The sequence below is a fragment of the Nestor notabilis genome, unplaced genomic scaffold (genome assembly GCF_000696875.1).
Source record: "Nestor notabilis isolate BGI_N333 unplaced genomic scaffold, ASM69687v1 scaffold23234, whole genome shotgun sequence".
NCBI classification, from domain to species: Eukaryota; Metazoa; Chordata; class Aves; order Psittaciformes; family Psittacidae; genus Nestor; species Nestor notabilis.
This window is the reverse complement of record NW_009927187.1, coordinates 1-18,378: the sequence shown is the minus strand read 5'-3', so window position 1 is coordinate 18,378 and position 18,378 is coordinate 1. Positions and strand designations below refer to the sequence as shown.

General features: G+C 41.3%; 2 protein-coding genes across 2 annotated transcripts; one reads left to right on the top strand and one right to left on the bottom strand.

The window, feature by feature from the left end:
• Positions 1 to 1,415: 1,415 nt before the first annotated feature.
• On the top strand, positions 1,416 to 6,167 carry SNX3 (sorting nexin 3; the record flags this gene model as incomplete). Its single annotated transcript, XM_010013953.1, has 3 exons — positions 1,416 to 1,511; positions 1,894 to 2,018; positions 5,471 to 6,167. Coding segments are annotated over 3 exons (327 nt in total), but the record flags the coding sequence as incomplete, so codon positions are not given.
• A 2,788-nt stretch (positions 6,168 to 8,955) lies between these two features.
• NR2E1 (nuclear receptor subfamily 2, group E, member 1) lies at positions 8,956 to 18,375 on the bottom strand (the record flags this gene model as incomplete). The annotated part of the gene is made up of 5 exons (XM_010013952.1): positions 8,956 to 10,398; positions 12,796 to 12,901; positions 13,482 to 13,631; positions 14,017 to 14,113; positions 18,343 to 18,375. Coding segments are annotated over 5 exons (549 nt in total), but the record flags the coding sequence as incomplete, so codon positions are not given.
• Between the last annotated feature and the right edge of the window lie 3 nt (positions 18,376 to 18,378).

Sequence of the window (18,378 nt, the reverse complement as noted above, 5' to 3'; positions counted from 1 at the left end):
CCTACTGCAGGAGAGTATCTCTGCAATTAAACCTGGTTTGGGCAGCCACAAGAGTCATTCAATGATAGCTTAAGCATAATGGTCTACAAATGATAGTGTACAGGGATATCCACTCAAACTGTGACCAGAATCTGAGTTGGCTTAAAAATTAAAAATAAACCAACAAAAAGTAACTCATTGGCTGAAAATGACTACTGTGCTTCTGCCAGCAGGAAACCTGGGGATAACTGTAGTCCATGTGAACATCAGCCTCCTAGGGTACTTCTCAGGAGTCTTCTTTCAAGGTGAAGATAGTGAACATGCAGTGTGACAGCAGCAAGCTTTGGTCTGTTACTGCTGGTTATGTATGGCAATTACAGACTTCTGGTCTTGCATTCAGTAGGTCAAATGCCTACAAAGATTTTTGTAACACTTTAGCCAGTTTGAATTCTCAATGTCATTTAAACTTCAGATTGTGGTCTTGGATCTTAGGATGACATCTAATCTTAATGACATCTGGGGATGTCAATAAAAGTGCACTCTCAATGTCTACTCTTATTATAATGTGTAAATTGGATTACAACAATGGTATAACAGTGCACCCTAAGAATGCACAGAAGCAATAAAGGCTTCCCCAAGTTGGCTTAAGGACATGTATCAGGATGCTTGTGTATTTAACATGGTCTTGTGCAGCATTATAGCTTTGTTTCCATTTGTCTCTTTCAAGGGTATTGAAGTCGAGTGCTGACTCCTAGCCTTGTTCAGGAAAGTTCTGCCTAATCGAGCTCTGCTTGGTTCAACTTCGTAACAAACCAGTGTGCTCTCACTGCCACTGAATGTTCTGTTTCATCTCAGCCTTATTGACATCTTTGGAGCTATCCAAACTTGGCAGCTTGCACAATTTTCAGCTTCATCCGTCCTGAATGGATTCACTGTAGGATTTAATAGTTTTGGGTTTGAAAATGCTGGAAGCCAAGGTGTATCAGGTAGCAGAAAAGTACAGGAAGCTTGGTTATGTCCTGTGCTGATACCTGAAACACTCCCTCAAATGCGTAAGTGGATTATGAAAACTTTCTCTTTCCCCCTCCAATTTTGTGCATTGGGAATTCAGTTCCTGAGACAGTAAGAATAGCACATGCTTGTGCAACCTTAGGAACATCTCCTTAAGTGGCAAGCAAATCTGGTATTCTACTAGGTGGTGGCAAAATACCGGTGATTAGAATGCCATGTAAATGAGGCCCACAGTTAAGCAGTTTGAGGCACAACTTACTCATGTAGCTTACAGGGCTTTATTGGTATTTCTGTATCTTGAGTGTTTCTCAATACTGTTGTCGTTGCTTAAGTAGAACTACTTTGTAACTGAACAACTTGCTTCTTGCTTCTGCTTATCAAAACTTCTAATTTGTCTAATCAATAGATTATGTTCTTGTTCTCAGACAAATCTACCTATTTTCAAATTGAAAGAATCTACAGTCAGAAGAAGATACAGTGACTTTGAATGGCTAAGGAATGAACTAGAAAGAGAAAGCAAGGTGGGTGAAATGAAAGGTAAATACAAGTCTTCATAGACATACAAAGAGTAGTGGTGCTAAAATGTTGTTGTAATGTTATAAAGCATGTATCATATAGAACAGATATTGTGCTTGAAAATGTCCAGAACTAAAACACTGTAAATCTTTCAGTAAACCTCAGGTATACCATGCTAGCAGCTGTTTAATGGTTTGGAGTTAATTCAGAGTTTAACTACTTGAATTCAGCTTACATCTATGGGCAGATACTGTTCTCCTCTGGTCATGTCATCTTACTTCACTAGGGGTGTGACTGAGTTGGGTCCTTTAGGAAGAAGAGGTAGCAGAGGAGGTGTATAAACTTGCTTACGGGCTGTACTTAAGGACACTTTTCTAAATCTTTCAGGTTGTGGTACCACCTCTACCAGGAAAAGCTCTTCTCCGTCAGCTCCCCTTCCGAGGAGATGATGGCATATTTGATGATTCCTTTATCGAGGAAAGGAAGCAAGCTCTTGAACAATTCATAAACAAGTAAGTGTTTGGTCTAGTTACCTGGAGGCGAACCCAGAACTCTGCTCTGAAAAATTGAATTAAAGCTGCTAATCCTCTAACTATGGTGGTTGCAACTAGGTTCAGACTGGTAACTTTCACTAATCTTGCAGTAGGACATTGCTCATCCGGTGTTTACTTAGATATCTTAATGCTTACCTGAACAGCTGTTGATAATTTATGTAAATTACTAGTAAAATTATAGCATTCAAATAGTTCTACTTTTCATTTCTGAAAAGGTGTCCTCCACTGGTTGAACAATGGAGCTTACAATGGGCTTACAGCAGTTTACTTTGATTGCAGATGTAAGGTATTATCAGCTTGTGTAATGATGCATATTTTCTCTAATCATCATGAGAATCTTTCTGAAGATGTAAGAATACATACATAGTTTGAAATAGACACTTTGGGTTTTGTCACTGCCTTTCAAAGGGTGAGCAGAAATTACAGTAACAATCTTATGCTTCTTTTTCTACCATCTGACACTACTAACTGCTCTCTGTATATTGACTTGAAGAGCTACTTTAATCTCTTTAACAGTGTGGATCCAAACAGTGGGTGAGAAGGAGTACTGTCAGTTAACCAGCTCTTCTGGTTTCTACAGCAAATACTCTTCAGACCAACTGGATTTGGGACTGCTCCCTTTTAAAAGTTCAAGCTTGTCAGTTCCACTAGCATTCTAATCTTGTTCAATAGTAATGATGTTTAACAGGAGCAGGGGATGTCTGAGTTGAGCCAGAATTCAGAAGAATCTGCTTGTCAGTTGTTGTTAGTCAGTTCAGGCATGTGGCTTAGAGTTGCAAGTGACAGTGACCGTATGAAGCCTCTGAAATTTTCTTCACATAGTTGCTTGTTAGCTCAATTTAGTGGTGGTGTTAATGGCTCTGAGCAGGTAAAATTCTTCAGACTGGTCTTTGTTCAAAGACAAGTGGAATGAATTTCCAAGGCATCTAGACTTGCATTCACACTCCATGAAGGCAGATGGAATGTGTTTTGTGTTGGCCTCTTTTTTTAAGGCTGTACAATCAAGGCAGTTATGATTGCAAAGTACAACTTTTGACCATGAAGGCTTGGGATTCTACATTAAATGTGGAAGAAGTACACTTACTGCACTTTACTGAAAGCTTCCTATGCTGAAAGCTTTCTAGTCTACTAATATGTGGGGGAAAAGGGCTGTTTATGATCTGAAGCAGATGGCAGTGAAACAGTTACCTTGACTGAAATCTCTGGGAAAAACTCAGTATAGCTGACAGAAATGGAGTGGCCAGTTTACTAGTATCACTTATTCAGTCCTACAGCAAGTAATACATTGATCTTGTGGAAGTATAAAACTTCTTGGTCAGTTTTTCCGTCTTTGGAAAAAAAACCAGGCTGTTAATGTAGACATTGATGTAGTGGCAGACTTAAGTACAGCTGGAACAAGGCTCTTCAGGCACAACTTCCAGCTATTCAGCCTTATCGATTTATTCTAATGGCGTCAAGCAAATACCACTACACTTTTTTGAACCTTGTAGAAGCTTTAAGGCTTGGCTTCTACCAAGTACTCTGAGTACTAGTGTACTTAGACTTGAATGTAATTTGCACAGTACATGCACATTACTACAATCTGAAAGATGATCTTTGCTTGTAGACTAGAGAAGTCTTTCGGATAACTGGTATTACTGTATCCAAAAAAGACCTGGCACTGGTGCCAGTTCTTCATATCCAGGAATGTTAAGAGCGGTGTTGAGAGAAGCTTTGTCCCTCTAGATGTAGAGTCTAAATGGACTAGATCATAGCAGTGCAGCTTGAGTCAGCTCTTTTGGGCCTGCTTGCTGGTACCACCATCAGTACTACCTAGAATGACATTCACAGTGGTGGCTGTGCTGCAACACTTTTCTGTCTGAGTATGACCTTGGGGTACATGAAAATTCTTGAAATAGCAGCTGCTGTGTGAGAGTGTCACTTTAGTGAGGAATACTGAGGAAAAGCTGACGCAGAGCGAGATACTCATGTGAAGCCAAGAGCCAAATCTGAGGGATCAGATCTAGTCTTGCAATTCAGCCACCAATTTGCAAGCCTTCCTGAACAGGACAGTGAACATCTTGCTGCCTCATCATCTTCTCCTGTATAATTTTTCCTTAAAGTTCAAGCAGCTTCAGTTTGGGGGTAAGAAACTCAAACTAGTTATTCCAGACTATCTTCCTTGTGAACTAATGCTTAAGATTGCTTCTCACTTATTAGGACCTGGTAAGATTGATAGGTTTTATGATTGCACTTGAAATAATCTCAGTGCTGAATAGGAGAGTCAGCTTCCTCAAAGGACACAATGACAAGTGAGCAGTGACAAGTGAATCAGTCCAGTGGTGAAATAAGCACTGATATAGATACATCTGGAGAAGATGCACAAAAGTGCTTTGAAGTACTGATGCTGAGCCACTGGAGTTGACAATGTATTACATGTGTTCAACTAGATATAACTTCCATTTAGAGCAGAAATGTTCTGACAGATAATGGGGCCTTATGGCTGACATAAGCTGCCCTAGGAAGGATGGGAGGCTTTCTGTCTTCAAGGAAGAGGCCTGTCTTGATTGACCAACTGGATGTAGCTTTTTTGACACCAAACTGCTTTAGGTTTTCACAAGTGATCAACTTCCAGGGATTCTGATTCTCTTGGATTTTTACCTACACAGAAGGTTTCATGGTATTTTAAGAGTTTAAATGTATACCTTGTGGGTTTCTCCCAAGCTTTGGAGTGTCTTCTAATTCAGTTTCAGCTCCTTTACTGTTAAAAGGATGGTGGCTGAGTATTTATGCAGAGCAAACGTATATCTGCAGTAGAGATTCTGATCTCTTCTAGCACAGACAAACTCTGTCTCTTATGTTTCATACCTAAAGATACCTGCAATTAACAGAGTGGCCAGTACCCTCGGGCCGTGCATCAGTGCTGCTTGCACATGCAAGTGTGACTAGTGACCATGGTAAGACACTGCTCTAAACAGTGTCAGAGCCTTCAGAAGACCTTCACACCCCCTGGTGGAGTAAGTCTTTAACTCTGCCTGGGCTGACTGCTATTGAGTTAGACTGAGGCTGAGGGGTTAAACAGCCTTTAGAAATGTGTCCTGTGTCAAAGGCATCAAGACCTGTAAAAGTCTGCTTGGCTTGCTTAACTTTAGGCTTCTTAATGCTGAGATGATAGTCTTCTCATTTGCAGGTGACAAGTGATGACATAACATGCTTCTAAATCATCCAGAGATAGCTCTGGGTTCCTGTGGACTAACTTCATCTAGGAGAGAATGACAAATCTTGCTGTTAGACATCATTCCAGTCACCAGTGGTGACCTGGAAGTGGGATCTATGCCTAAGTGCAGAGCCATATGTTACTGGTATAAAAACCTTGCTAGCTGCAAGTAGGCTTGGTTTGTTAGCACTAACGCTTGTGTTTTCCTCTCCAGGGTTGCAGGTCACCCACTGGCACAGAATGAGCGCTGTCTTCACATGTTCTTACAAGATGAAGTAATAGACAAAAACTACACACCATCCAAAATAAGGCATACTTGAGTTCTGAAACTGTCCTCTCAAATATTAGTGGTTCTTATGCTTGGTTTTAAGAGGTTGTAGTTTGTCTTAGCATGCTGAGGATAAACAGGCACGAAGTCTCCACTAACATCAGTACACTGCTTGATCTTTGCATATGCTTTATAGCATTAAAGAACTCACTTGTCTTCTAGCTAAATCCCTCTGAATTCTCAATTTAAGAGTATTATACTATGAGACCATCCACCCCTTGCAATGTCTCACAAACCCTTTCACTCTTATTTGCAATGACTTACAATGTTTACTGACTTGGCCTTACTTGAACTCTCACAGTTGTAGTGTCACATGTTCACTTGTATTTGACTAAATTGCTATGCTGTTTCTGAGGTAGTCATCTGTCTGAACCTGTGTAGAAAGACTGCTTTATTTCTGATACCCTGTGTGAGAAACACTTATGCAAATGTCTTCAAGCTTGTAAAACACTTTATACTGAAGTAATGAGGGAATTATCTTTATATTCTGTAAAAGGAAAAATCAAATTTATATACTAAAGTAACTTGTCTAAAGTTTTGAAATAAAAGTGAAAATGCACTTCAAATGTTTTGTCACTCTTGACCTTGAGTGTGGGGTATCTCATGCTTTCTGAGAAGCACAGACTTGACTATAAGTGAACTGATGTTTCAGCCTTGCTGTGATGCTCTTCTGCAGTGTACTATTGTGTTACTAACAAACAGCACTAAATACCCTTAGATGCTTGTGCTTGCTGCTCAAGTGTTAAAGAACATATAAAGATATTGAAGGCTGTTCCTGTGTTGTGGAGCCAAAGCTGCAACCCTGCTTGTGATAGGCAGTCAATAGATTGATGGCTTCAATGAATTTTGGGAAAGAGTACTTTCTCTACTGGGTATGAGAGGCATCAATCTAAGCTTCCACTAGCAAATGGAAATTATACCATCCTACAGAGAAGGAAAGTTGACGTAACCTGTGATACATTATAGCTTCATTCCTAGATTAAAGTAGCTCTCTCTACAAATACACTTAGGGACACGAAGTCATACAAGTCTGCTATAAGGTGTGCTCACAGACCGCTTCCCTGGGCATTAAAGGAAGGGGAAGCTGTAGAGTTGTGCTTGTTATGACCACTAGTGAAATGCAGGTGGCTGATGCCTGAACTGCAGGTAATACTGCAGAAGTCTTCTTTCTCACTGGATGCTTTTATGGCTGGAGATGTGCCTTAGTGCCTCCAAATGTGACATGGGCATTATCTGTCCAGATGTTCATGAAATCAGATTCAAGAACATGCTTGTAGCAATCTGATCCAGTGTGCTCTTTGGTAACTGTACCTGTTGGCTTAGATGTGGCTCTTCTGCTTTTTCCTTATAATACTTATCACAGTCAAGAACATCCTACAAACTTACTGGCAAAGTTACTAGTCTCACTAAGACCATTAACCTCACTTATGGCAGTCTGGGTGTAACAGATTGCACTGACACAACAGTAGTGGCTGACTGGATTATATGTTGTGCTAGTACCTAGCTACACTGAATGTTAGATGCTCAAATAATTGTTCCTTCCCCCTCACACTTAAGAACTTTGCTGAATCTCTCCAACAGTTCTATTCATGAAATCGGGGACCAAAAAAACTGACAGCCCGCTTGCAGCCTCGAGCAGACTTGCTTTTCAAGAAGTTTTTGATAATGTAAAATCAATACTAAAATTCCATGTGCTTATTGAATCACATGTAAAATCAGGGGAAGAAGGGCTAAACCCATATCAAGTTTTATTATTTAGGTTTAGATACATAGTAAGGTATTTTCTTTTCTTAGTGTTCTCTTCTGAGAAATTTCTTTCAGAAGTCAAAGATGATGGCACAATCTTTATTTGCTGTGCAAAAACCAAGAAGCTGAAGAGGGAAAAGCTGCATGCTTGATGGCAGAACATTGCTGTTTCTAAAGTGAGGACTTCAGTGCTAACCACTGAGGTTGGCAGGACGTCTGCACTGGACCCTGGGTTTTCATCTGGCCTTCAGTCCTTCAAGGTGAACTAGAGACCTTAATTCTGGTGTTTTGTAACTGGTTCAGCTTCTGTGCAATCTGCAGCACTGAGAGGAAGGCGTGGTCTGTGATTAGCTGTGCCTCAACCATGGGGGTCTGGGCATCGTTCCCAGGTTGTGAGTCTGCTCTGTAGCAGGCAGTAGGTCCTGCGGGTAAGAGGATGAGATGTGCATTGCCCTGGCTGCTTTACAACTGGGAGAAAGCTAGTACACTGTGTTGCATCCTCTGGCCTAGGTAATCTAGGGACTGGGGCTACAGCACACTGCAGAGTGTGTTATTGCTGCTCTGGGACAGCAGCATGAATCTTACTGATGACTGACTCTTCTGTTATGGGTTCTTCACAGCACTGGGTTCAACTTCTTTACCTCATAAACTGAATTGTCACAGAGTGGAGAACCGCAATAGATTTTTCTGCCCTGTCCAGTTCTTTTTAGCTTAGAGAGCAGAAAATGGTTGAAGGTGCAGGAAGAACATAGCATTTGTTGGTTTCTTTCAAAGAATGTGCTATGGCCTGTGGTAAATGCATTCTCATGTGCTCCATCTTAATTTTTTCTCACCTGACTCACCAAAAGACTGGTCTTGTATGTTTCATGGTCTGGCTATCCTGGAAAGGATAGGACATGGGACCTAGTAGACTACAAATGGAAGAGAGTTGGAGTGAAAACTGACCTCTGAAACATGAGATTTTTCTGTTTGGAGTCAGCGGAGCTAGGATTTCACTTGTGGTCTGTATTCCTTGACACTGAAAACCAGTAAGCCACTGATGTATGCTGTTCACTTCCACCTGTCACGTTAGTGTGTGTGGCTCATTGTCACATGAAGGATATGTTGTATTTCCCTTCTATTACCAGCTTATTCTGTGCATTGGGAGCTGCCTACCTCTTTAGTGTGATGACACAAATGAACACCATAGTAAAACCTCAGAATCTTTTTAATGGAAGCAATCTTCTTGTACTCGTCTTGTTAGCTGTGCGATTCACCTACGCTAAAAGTCGTAATAACACAAAGCAGAAGACTTGTACTAGGTTAGACCTCTGATCTGCGTAGTATTGTGTCCTAGGAAAAGCTCTATGTCAGCTCCTGAGAAGAAAACCTTGCAGCAGGTATTTGAATTACAGGAAATAGCTGGACCTCAAAGTCCCCTACCCCAAGGCAGGATCACCTAAGCTGTTCCTTTAATGTTTGTCTAACCTGCTTTTTAAACCCTTTGATGATGGAGACTCCACAGCATCCAAGGCAATCCATTTTAGTAGAGAATATTCCTGATCCCTGGCAAGCAGAGTACAGGGGAGGAAACTAATACAGAAACAGAAGGACAATTGTTAAATGAACAGTGGAAAGTAGTTTAAATTCAATATATTTTTATTCTTTGTAAATACAATGAGTACAACTTTTTAACTTCACAAATCAGTTAATCCACTTTGTACAGGAAAAGTTTTACTCATTCTATGATAGTCCAAGTGCTGATTTTTCTCAGTGCTAGTTCCTAATAACAAATCAAATTTTGAAAAGTACAGCAGCTATCTTAAAATGGTTTTTCCTACATTTTTTTCATACATCAAATAAGCAGCTTATAACATTTTTGTGTGTGAGAGGGTGTAGGCGAACAAAGCTTCAAAATTAGAACCTGGAGTTTTCTAAAAAGGCATTGGAGACTTTTGGAAATTGTTAGCATTGTATCAGTCAAAAACTTTATTTCTTTGAAATAAAATTCCTTCCATTGATTATTTTTTCTTAATAGTCATTTCACTTCTCTGCACATCTCACTGACAAAGAGTTTGGCCACCGTTGCCTTTGGTTTCAGCACTGTGCCAACGGGACAGCCAGCAGGTCACTGAAGCAGTCATCTCCATTGTATTTGGTTTTGCTGTTTTAGTCTTCCTTTCTTGACTTGTGTCTTTTCAGGTGTGTGTGCGAGCGAATGTGTGTGTGTGTGTGTGGAAGAAGGGGGGAAGGTCGGGGAGGAAGTGTATAAAGCTCTTCTGTCTTTGAGATGTTAACCGAACAAATTGTGGTGACATCTGCAGCAAAGATCACCAGTTCATTTTGCAGGAAGAATGGAGCTTGTCGTCATAAGCTACTTTTTAATCAGTTCTGAAGGCCACTTCATGATGTATTATAGCAGGAGCAATGTTTTGGTAACCTGGTCTTAAATGTTGCCTATCATATTAAAACATTTTCTCAACATAGGCTACTTTTAAAACAATTCTGAAGGCCACCGCATCTCATGTTACAACAGAAGCCAAGTTTGGTCACCCGGTTCCAAATACTGAACAAACTAAAGTACCTTCTTTCACATTTTGTCTCAGATCTGCCAGTTAAATGAGAGAATAGCAGAGTCTTTGTTAACTATGACTGGCATCTGAATTGCCTCCATCCTGTAGTAGCAGGAATAGCAGCCAAATTCCAACCACTTTCACTTTTTCTGTAGAACAAAGCATTCTCTCCATGATCTAAATCACTCTGTTCAGAGCAGCAGAATCATATCTACTGGGGTATTTTGTGTCAATGGGTTTAAAGGCTAAACATTCCCAGGCTTATGCTTCCCGTAGATTTTGTTAGTTGAGGCTTATTCTCCATAGATAAAAGTTCTCAAACTGTCCATCCTGATGGTTTATTTTAAGGTGATTTATATGTCACTGGATTTGTACATATCTGAAAGCAGTCTTGTAATTGGTACATTCCCAATGGTCTTTTTGAAAAACACTTCTTCTATTGTAGATGGACTGATGGAACGTAAAGCTGGTAAAAGCAATAAAAGTTTTCCAAAGCGACAGGGTTGTGTGGGATACCTGAGAGACAGAGAGAGGAAAAAATATTATTGAAGTTTTAAAGTGTATTTTTCAAAGAAGATCTTCTACTTTATAGAAAAGACCAATATTCAACAAATTGTACAAATGGGTGCTACCTGTGTTAAAACCCTGTGGTTTGTACTCAAGTGAGCAAGAAAGTTAATTCAGAGGAAAACTCTCCTAATGGAGATTAACAGAATATAGACCAATGTCTTGGAGTTTTGATTAGCTCCTTTGTTTACTCCCTCAGAGTGGTAGCAATACAGAGACAAGATCTGCTCTGACTTGTCCCTTGTACGACAACAATGTTCTTGATGCAGTTCAGGGAAGAGCTTGACCTATAATAAATACCCTGTCATTTAACGTGCAATTTAAACTTAGCTGGATTGTCATGGTAATTGTTCTGCCCCCTTTTGGTTGCTGTATACGTTTGGAAAGAAATTTTCTTGTTAAAGAAGCTGTATTTTATCCTCAGATACTGTGTTTCTATAATAGGATATTTCCTATCCTTTCTCCCAGCTTTTGAAGCCAGCACAACATAGGAGATGTAAGCTAGCTGTGCTTACGCTAAATCATTACACCAATGATTCTCAAGCCTCTGCTTACAGTGGTCTCTCTAAAAGAAGGACCTAAAAAGGTCATTTGGAGGAACACTCTGCTTCTTCAGTTTGCCCTTCCTTGTGTCCTGTTGAGAGTAATTCCACTGAGATCAAAGGGCTGATGCTGCTGTAACACTGGCAGGAAGGTAAGTTCAAGCCTAAGGGTGAAATGCAAGCTGAAAGCCCTGTCCCTTTGGAGTCAATGTAACAGTCCTGTCAGTGGACTGCACTTTTTTTCCTGTAAAAGAATGTCTTTTACAACAAACACTGTTTAGCCCAGTAGGTAAGTATTTCCAGCAAGACAGAAATGCAATGGAAAAGTTGCCATGCCTGGAATGGAAACCATGGGTATGTAAAAGCATTCCTCCCTGGCTTTTATCCTCAACAGGCCCTGTCTCACTCGGAGACCCTAGGAAGCAGTCTCCATGGGAAAGGCCTTCCATAAGAACAGGAAGAGGCTGCTCTACAGTAGTTATTCTTTTTGCTCTGAACTAGCCATAACTGGATAGCATTTGCGTTTTTGCTCTTGTCCCCATGGTAGGCCACTCCCTATAGGCTAAACAGAAGTTCTTCAGAGGCTGCTGCATCTAATCTCTGATACTGAGTGGACTTCTGATAGACAGCTATTATGAGAACAGATCAAAATTGCAGAAGGAAAAAAATTGTATAAAAGTATCTCTTCCTCTGCTCATCTCCCACTGTGTTAGTGTCATGGACTTCCACTGCAGCTAAAGGGCTTTACAAAACCTGTTGCAGTTCTCCCTAGAAATCCTGAACCGACCAGAGCAGCTGAATGAGACAAGGGGGAATATTTTCTTCCCCAAAAAATTATTCTCATCACTCTGCTGCAGCACCAAAACGGGATTCACAAGTTCTGAGAACAAACTCAGGGTTCAAAGTCTTACAAGTCTTAGAAGTCTTAGAATGTCTTAGAAGAGGCATTTAACTCCCTTGTGTCCTGATTTCTGTGTCTGCAAAATGGGAGAAATTACATGGGGATTGGAGATCATTGGTGAAAACACTCGTACTGCTTTCAGATCTGATGTTTTCAGCATCACTGTTAACGGTACTTGATTGAATAAAATGTAAAGGGAAATGTAGCCATCTGAACTGCAAAGTGTGCCACAGCGGGTATCACTTCTCAGAGGAAGATCTCTTCTTCTAGCGCTTTTCCATTTGTCTGAATAAATTGAGGTTCTGGAGTGCATTCAGAGAAGAGCAACGAAGCTGGTGAAGGGTCTAGAGCAGAAGTCTTCAGAGGAATGGCTGAGGGAACTGGGGTTTAGTCTGGAGAAAAGGAGGCTCAGGGGGATCTTGTCCCTCTCTGCAACCTCTGAAAGGAGGTTGTAGTGAGGAGGTGGCTGTTCTCTTCTCCCAAGTAACAAGTGATAGGACAAGAGGAAATGGCATCAAGTTGTGCCAGAGGAGGTTTAGACTGGATATTAGGAAACATTTCTTTACCAAAAGGGTTGTCAAACACTGGAGCAGGCTGCCCAGGGCAGTGCTGGAGTCACCATACCTGGAGGGGTTTAAAAGACATAGATGTGGTGCTTAGGGACATGGTTTAGTGGTGGACTTGGCAGTGTCAGATTCGTGGTTGGACTTGGTGATCTTTAGTCTTTCATAACCTTTTCTATATTCTGTTTCATCAGGAAATGCCAGCAGGCTGACAGCCAATGTATACTTGCTGTAACAGCCCAGTCCCCATTTCAGTCAGTGGACATGTCACCTTCACAACAGTGAGAGCAGGATTTTACCCCTACACCTGCAATAACTATTGAGAGAAGACACCACTCACCTGGTATGAATGTAGCTGTTCAGAGTGAGCTGGGCTTCATCTTGAAGGGCTGCTATGGCGGCAGCATTTCGGAAACTTCTCAGTTCGGAACCACTGTGTGTAGGCACTGGAAAGCAGATTAGTTACTAGTTACTGGAGAGGGACTTTTTACAAGGGCCCGTAGTGACAGGACAAGGGGAAATGGCGTTAAGCTGAAAGAGGGTAGATGTAGATTAGATGTAAGGAAGTTGTTCTTTACTGTGAGGGTGGTGAGGCACTGGCACGGTTTTCCCAGAGAAGCTTTGGCTGCCCCATCCCTGGCAGTGTTCAAGGCCAAGTTGGATGGGGCTTGGAGCAACCTGCTCTAGTGGAAAGGTGTCCCTGCCCGTGGCAGGGGTTGGAACTAGATGAGTTTTAAGGTCCCTTCCAACCCAAAACCTTCTATGATTCTAGTTCAGCTTTACTCTCAGGTGGGTCAAAACCAGTTCAGCTAGTGCTATCAATGGAAATTAAACATTCCAATTAGTTCTCCAGTGCTCCACTGTCAGCCTTTCAAAATACAACACTGACTATTGGAATTCAATACTGGGAAACCTGTTGGGTGATATAAATCTATGTTTGGTTCAAAGCGTCATTGTTGTAGCGTCATTTAAAGTAGCAACCTCATAGTTATCAGACCAGATGAGCAATGGATTCTTTCTGCTTACCAGCTTTAAAAGTGACAATGCATTTGAGACAGGCAAATTCAGTAGCATCTAGCCGAAGTTGTCTAAATCTAGCCACAACCTCCTGTAAAGCCTGTATTTCTGAAATAATTTTATTCAGCTTCTGAGAATCTGTATTGTCACCGTTCATGCCTAAAACAGAAACAGATGAAATAAATAATATTAAAGGCATTTGCTTTATTTTATATTGATTTCTGACAAAATCCTCTGTATCAATATCCACTCTATTGTCACACTTGTCTATCTGGTTCCATGTAAACTGACTATATTGTATGAAAGTTAATATAAAATCTTCTCTTGGATGATAACAAACACAGTAATTTGCATTTAAATGACAATGCAAGCAGTCATGAATACAACAAAACAACATTATTTGCATTTAAATATAGATTTATAAATGACAGGTATGCTCTATTGTTCAGTAGGAATTTGTTATTCTTTACATGTTGTTCTTTTTTCAGTAATGTATTTTTATGGTAATTTTTGTAACAAAGTCATTAAATTGTGCAATTCTTACCAGATACAGCCAGTAGAGTGTTAGCATCAACTGGAATGGCCCATTGTGCTATTCCTAGAACAAACAGTTCTCTCCAAGCATCTTCCAAAAGCATCAGCTGTCATACAATAGATGTACAATATAACATAGTGTATAATTTATAGATTTATAAACAATTTAAATATGTAAATTTCTGTTATTTTAAAAGCTACTTTAAATGCTTGTCATGGTATTTATCTCACAGCATTCGTTAGCTCTTCTCTTAGCTTTCTGAGAAGGTGTCTAGAAATAAGTCTGCATTGTAGCAAACCATTGAAGGCTGGCTCACCGTGCAGTGTTGTGGACCAAAAGGGAGAAGGAGAGAGTGAGAACTCCCACAACAGAGAGCTTGCTCACAGCATGAGCACTCATCTGTGTTTCTCAGCGCACCCATGGGCTCTTTCCTCCTCACACATATAGCTGTCCTAGGACAAGCTGGACAGTGCTCTCCTATTGCTGTCTAGGGATTACCTTCCTTTCCCTCAGGAAGACAAGATTTGTGAAGAAAAGCCTGGACAACATCCTGAAATGACATCACTTTGTAGGGAGCACTGCTTTAGAGCACATGCATATCTTTAACCCCTTCCTTACAAGCAAGTCTTTAGCTCTTTAAAGCACAGCATCTGGACACACATTCGGTTTCTCATGTCACCTATTTTCCTGCTTTTTGCTTAAAATCACTCAGAAATTCCAGGCAGTAAGAGCTTTTCCTTTCAGGGAACTGAATATCCAAGCACCTATGCTGACAGCATTGCTAGTTCTCTGCAATTTTTGCACATTGCCTGGTTGTGTGGAGGATGAGTTTTTCTCTGTTTGGAGGCAATGCCTTTGATTTCTGTAGAGAAGCACTGGTGCATCTGAAGAGACAAGACTCTGGTGATACAGACTGGCAAAGCCAGAACAGTCATGTGTAGTCTTGAGGGCATCTGTGCATTATTGGCCCAGACCAGCTCTTAAAAGGGCTATGTAGGGCCTCTGGCTCAGCTGACGTTTATGGCCTAAAGGACATGCTGTGGTGTGTACACCTTGCTGGGACCTCCTGTCTCTCATTAGGGTGGCAAAGCTTTGGAGGGGTAAGAACTGTAACGGACTCGGGAGATGTCATCTGGTGGCTCCATGCAGTGAAAACAGATTGCCCAAAACTCATGCAGCAAAAAAACCCAAACCACAAGAGTTAATATTGCTATGGTCCTGAAAGTGTCAGCAACTTAGCTTCTTAGGAAAATAGGAAGGAGGGTATTTTAAGTCTATAAAGAGTCTGCAAGGAAGAACAAAATAAATAAATATGTTGTAAAATGAATTATTATTTCCTTGGAATCAGATATCTGAAAGTAACAGGTACAGAAGGCACGCAGTAGAAGTGAATCCTTTATCTATGTGCCAATTCTTGACAGTGCTATGTGTTTTAAACTACCCTGTTCTGCTCAGAATGGGAGGAAGAGCTCTCAGAGTCTCTGCTGTCTGTCACTGCAGGCTTTTTGTGCTATGTGCTCTGCAGAACTTGTACATAACCTGACTAAATAATCTGTGACAGGAAAGTACTTCTGACTCTGCCTGCGATTACTGTTTGAAATAATTAAGTTAGATTTTACAGTACTGGAAGCTGCCCAGGTCATTGAATGAGATGGGGGGTGGCATGGGGGTGCCTGGGGTGCAGTGCCCATCTCAGCTCTGTTCTAACAGCAGCTGAACCTGCTCCTGAGTCTCGCAGCTGCTGCAGCCTGCAAACCCAGCCCCTCCTCTGGATAGTCCTGCCTGAGGGATGTGCAGGCTTCTGTATGACATAGGAAATGATTCAACAGCCTTTCATTCGCTTTTGTAAAACTTTTTTTGTCATTCATCCATGCAGATACAATGGTAATGAATGGTGGTTCCTGGAAGATATCAATTTCGTATGTTCTTTCCCATTAAGTCTTTAAAGTCAGAAGACTTTAGAAATAAGAGACTATTCCAGTAGCCAAAGCTTTCTTCATGCCTATGCATAAGTCTGTAAAACCACCAATTAAAATAATTCATGCTGAAGTCATACTCAGCCCTCCTTTTTCAAAGAAACAAGAAATACCAGGCTTTCTGAAGGACTGGTTTCTATTTCTTAATCAACCCTGTCCTGTAAGTATGACCTTTTGTTGGTAACTTGCATTGGGCCAACCTGTTCTACGGACAAGCTGGGCAGGTGTGCAGACCAGCAGAACTTGAAGCATGGCATTTTGTTGTGTGGCTTCCAATCCATGATAGGATTAGTTGTGTGGAGCTGGGGAAGGGACTGCCTCTGTTTTACTGAGGGTGGCAACACAGCAATCCTCTGACTTGTGTTTTGTCAGCAGATTGGTTTCTACTTATTTCCTTGCCTTTGAGATGGAACTGTCACAGAGTCCTGGAATCACAATGCACTTGCCTTTTTGAAAGAGCACAGACAAAAGCAAAATCCAGGAAAGGGTTTTAGACTCTCCTCAGGCAGATGTCAGTGATACAAAAAGAGAAATGCAGACATTTACAGCTGGGCCATTGTCACATTAAATAACGCAATGGCATTGTTATAAAAATCAACTGTCTGATTATTGATGAAATAAGGTGATTATTAAAATCAGAGTTATTTCTCCTACAGCTCTCCTAAATATGGCAGGGGAATAATGTGGAAAGAGGCTCAGGTCAAAGCTTTGGAGCTGAGCAGCTCTGAGTTTTGAGGAAGCTGGCTTGCAGTTAGGTACAGCAAGTCAAGGTGATGTTAAGGAAAGGCTGGGATTTTAACGTGTAATTCACTAACATTAGTCCCTGATACAAAAGTGAAAGAGGCAGCAGGTTATTTAAAGATAATGGGAACACTCTGATACATATGGTAGATATGCAGGGTGTGCTGTCTGAGGCGTGCATGATCATGTGCAATGGAGACTTCCTTTGCTCCCAGATCCTGCTGCCCCCTCCTCTGCACACTAACAGAGAGGATGACCTTGTGGGAAACATATCCATGTTACACCAAATAAAGCCTTCATCTTAGGAGCCTCCTGTGGACATCACTGGTCTAAAGATGGACCTGGCCCCTTCCCGTGTATTAAGGCTGCTGCTGAAGTGGCACACGTGCTGCTTGTCCCTGATATTTGGGCCTGTTTCTTTGGTTGCTTCTTACAGTAGACCCGGTGCTCCATAGGAGTGGGGGCAGCAGAAGAGAGCCACACCGGGACTGCTGCCTTCCCACCGGCATGTGTAACCTCCCGGGCCCTACCTGATTGCTGCTCCCATGCTTTCTGCGTAACAGCACAGCAGCCAGAGCTGCACAGCGACCCCCTTTGACTAATTTCACGGCAAGGATTTCAAACCACGGGTCTGGTGCTAGAAAAGGAACATTTCAATGTACCTCAGCTTTGTACCACGTTGGGACCATCATGATTTACCTTTAGGTAGAAAACATTACTGGTTTCCTAAGAAGTTCTTTTCTTTCAGTTCAAAATACGTATTTGCATATCAACTGCAATCCTTGCAATATGCATCTATGAAAAGGAACTAGTTCCTCTGATGGCTGCTATGTAACATCTAAGGCACAATGTTTCTAGTTACCATTTAGGGAAATTAGCTCAATCATATCAAAGTATTAGGTGTCTTTTATGATTGGAACTTGTGTAGATTTTTCCCCTTCCATTTTATAATTATCTGATTACTTTTTTAAAAAACTTAACACATTATACAAAGCACACTGTGTCCTCATCAAGACTCAAGTCATTAAGAAATTGCTTCAGCTTGTATGGTTCACATACGATTTACTCAAAGCAAAGGCAAATTGTCAGAGAGGAAAACAAGACAAATTGGGGAAGATTTTAGTTAATGGTAAAAATATTGGGGGCTGGCCAAATTCTGCTTCCACCATATTGGTGTAATTTTAAGTTCGCTGAAGCCAACATGAATAAGGAAAAAATGTCAGTTATGTAAACAGGAAGAGAGGAGGGGAGAGGAGAGGAAAGGAGAGAAGAGGACTGGTCCTTATAAATTACCTCAGTCATACCCTGACTGGTGACTTTTTCTCTAGAACTTGTCCTCCCATAATATTTGCTTTATATCAGATTTCCCTCCCCGCCCCCCTCCCCCTACCCCCCGGCTTGATTTTCATTTGCTTCATGAGACAAAAGTTGGAGGAAAGCTGTTTCTAAATCATTGCCTGGTTTTCAGGGACAGACCAGAACTCTGCCCTAAACTTCCAAACTTCTGAAGTCCAAGGATTTAAAGGTCTAGGGCTGAAGGCTCAGGACCCAATCTGAGCTCTGAGCCTTCTTTAACAGGCAGGCCAAGACAATGGCTGTGCCACCTCAGGTGCCTTACCTGGTCTTGTAAGGACAAGGTGGAGAAGGCTGGGAC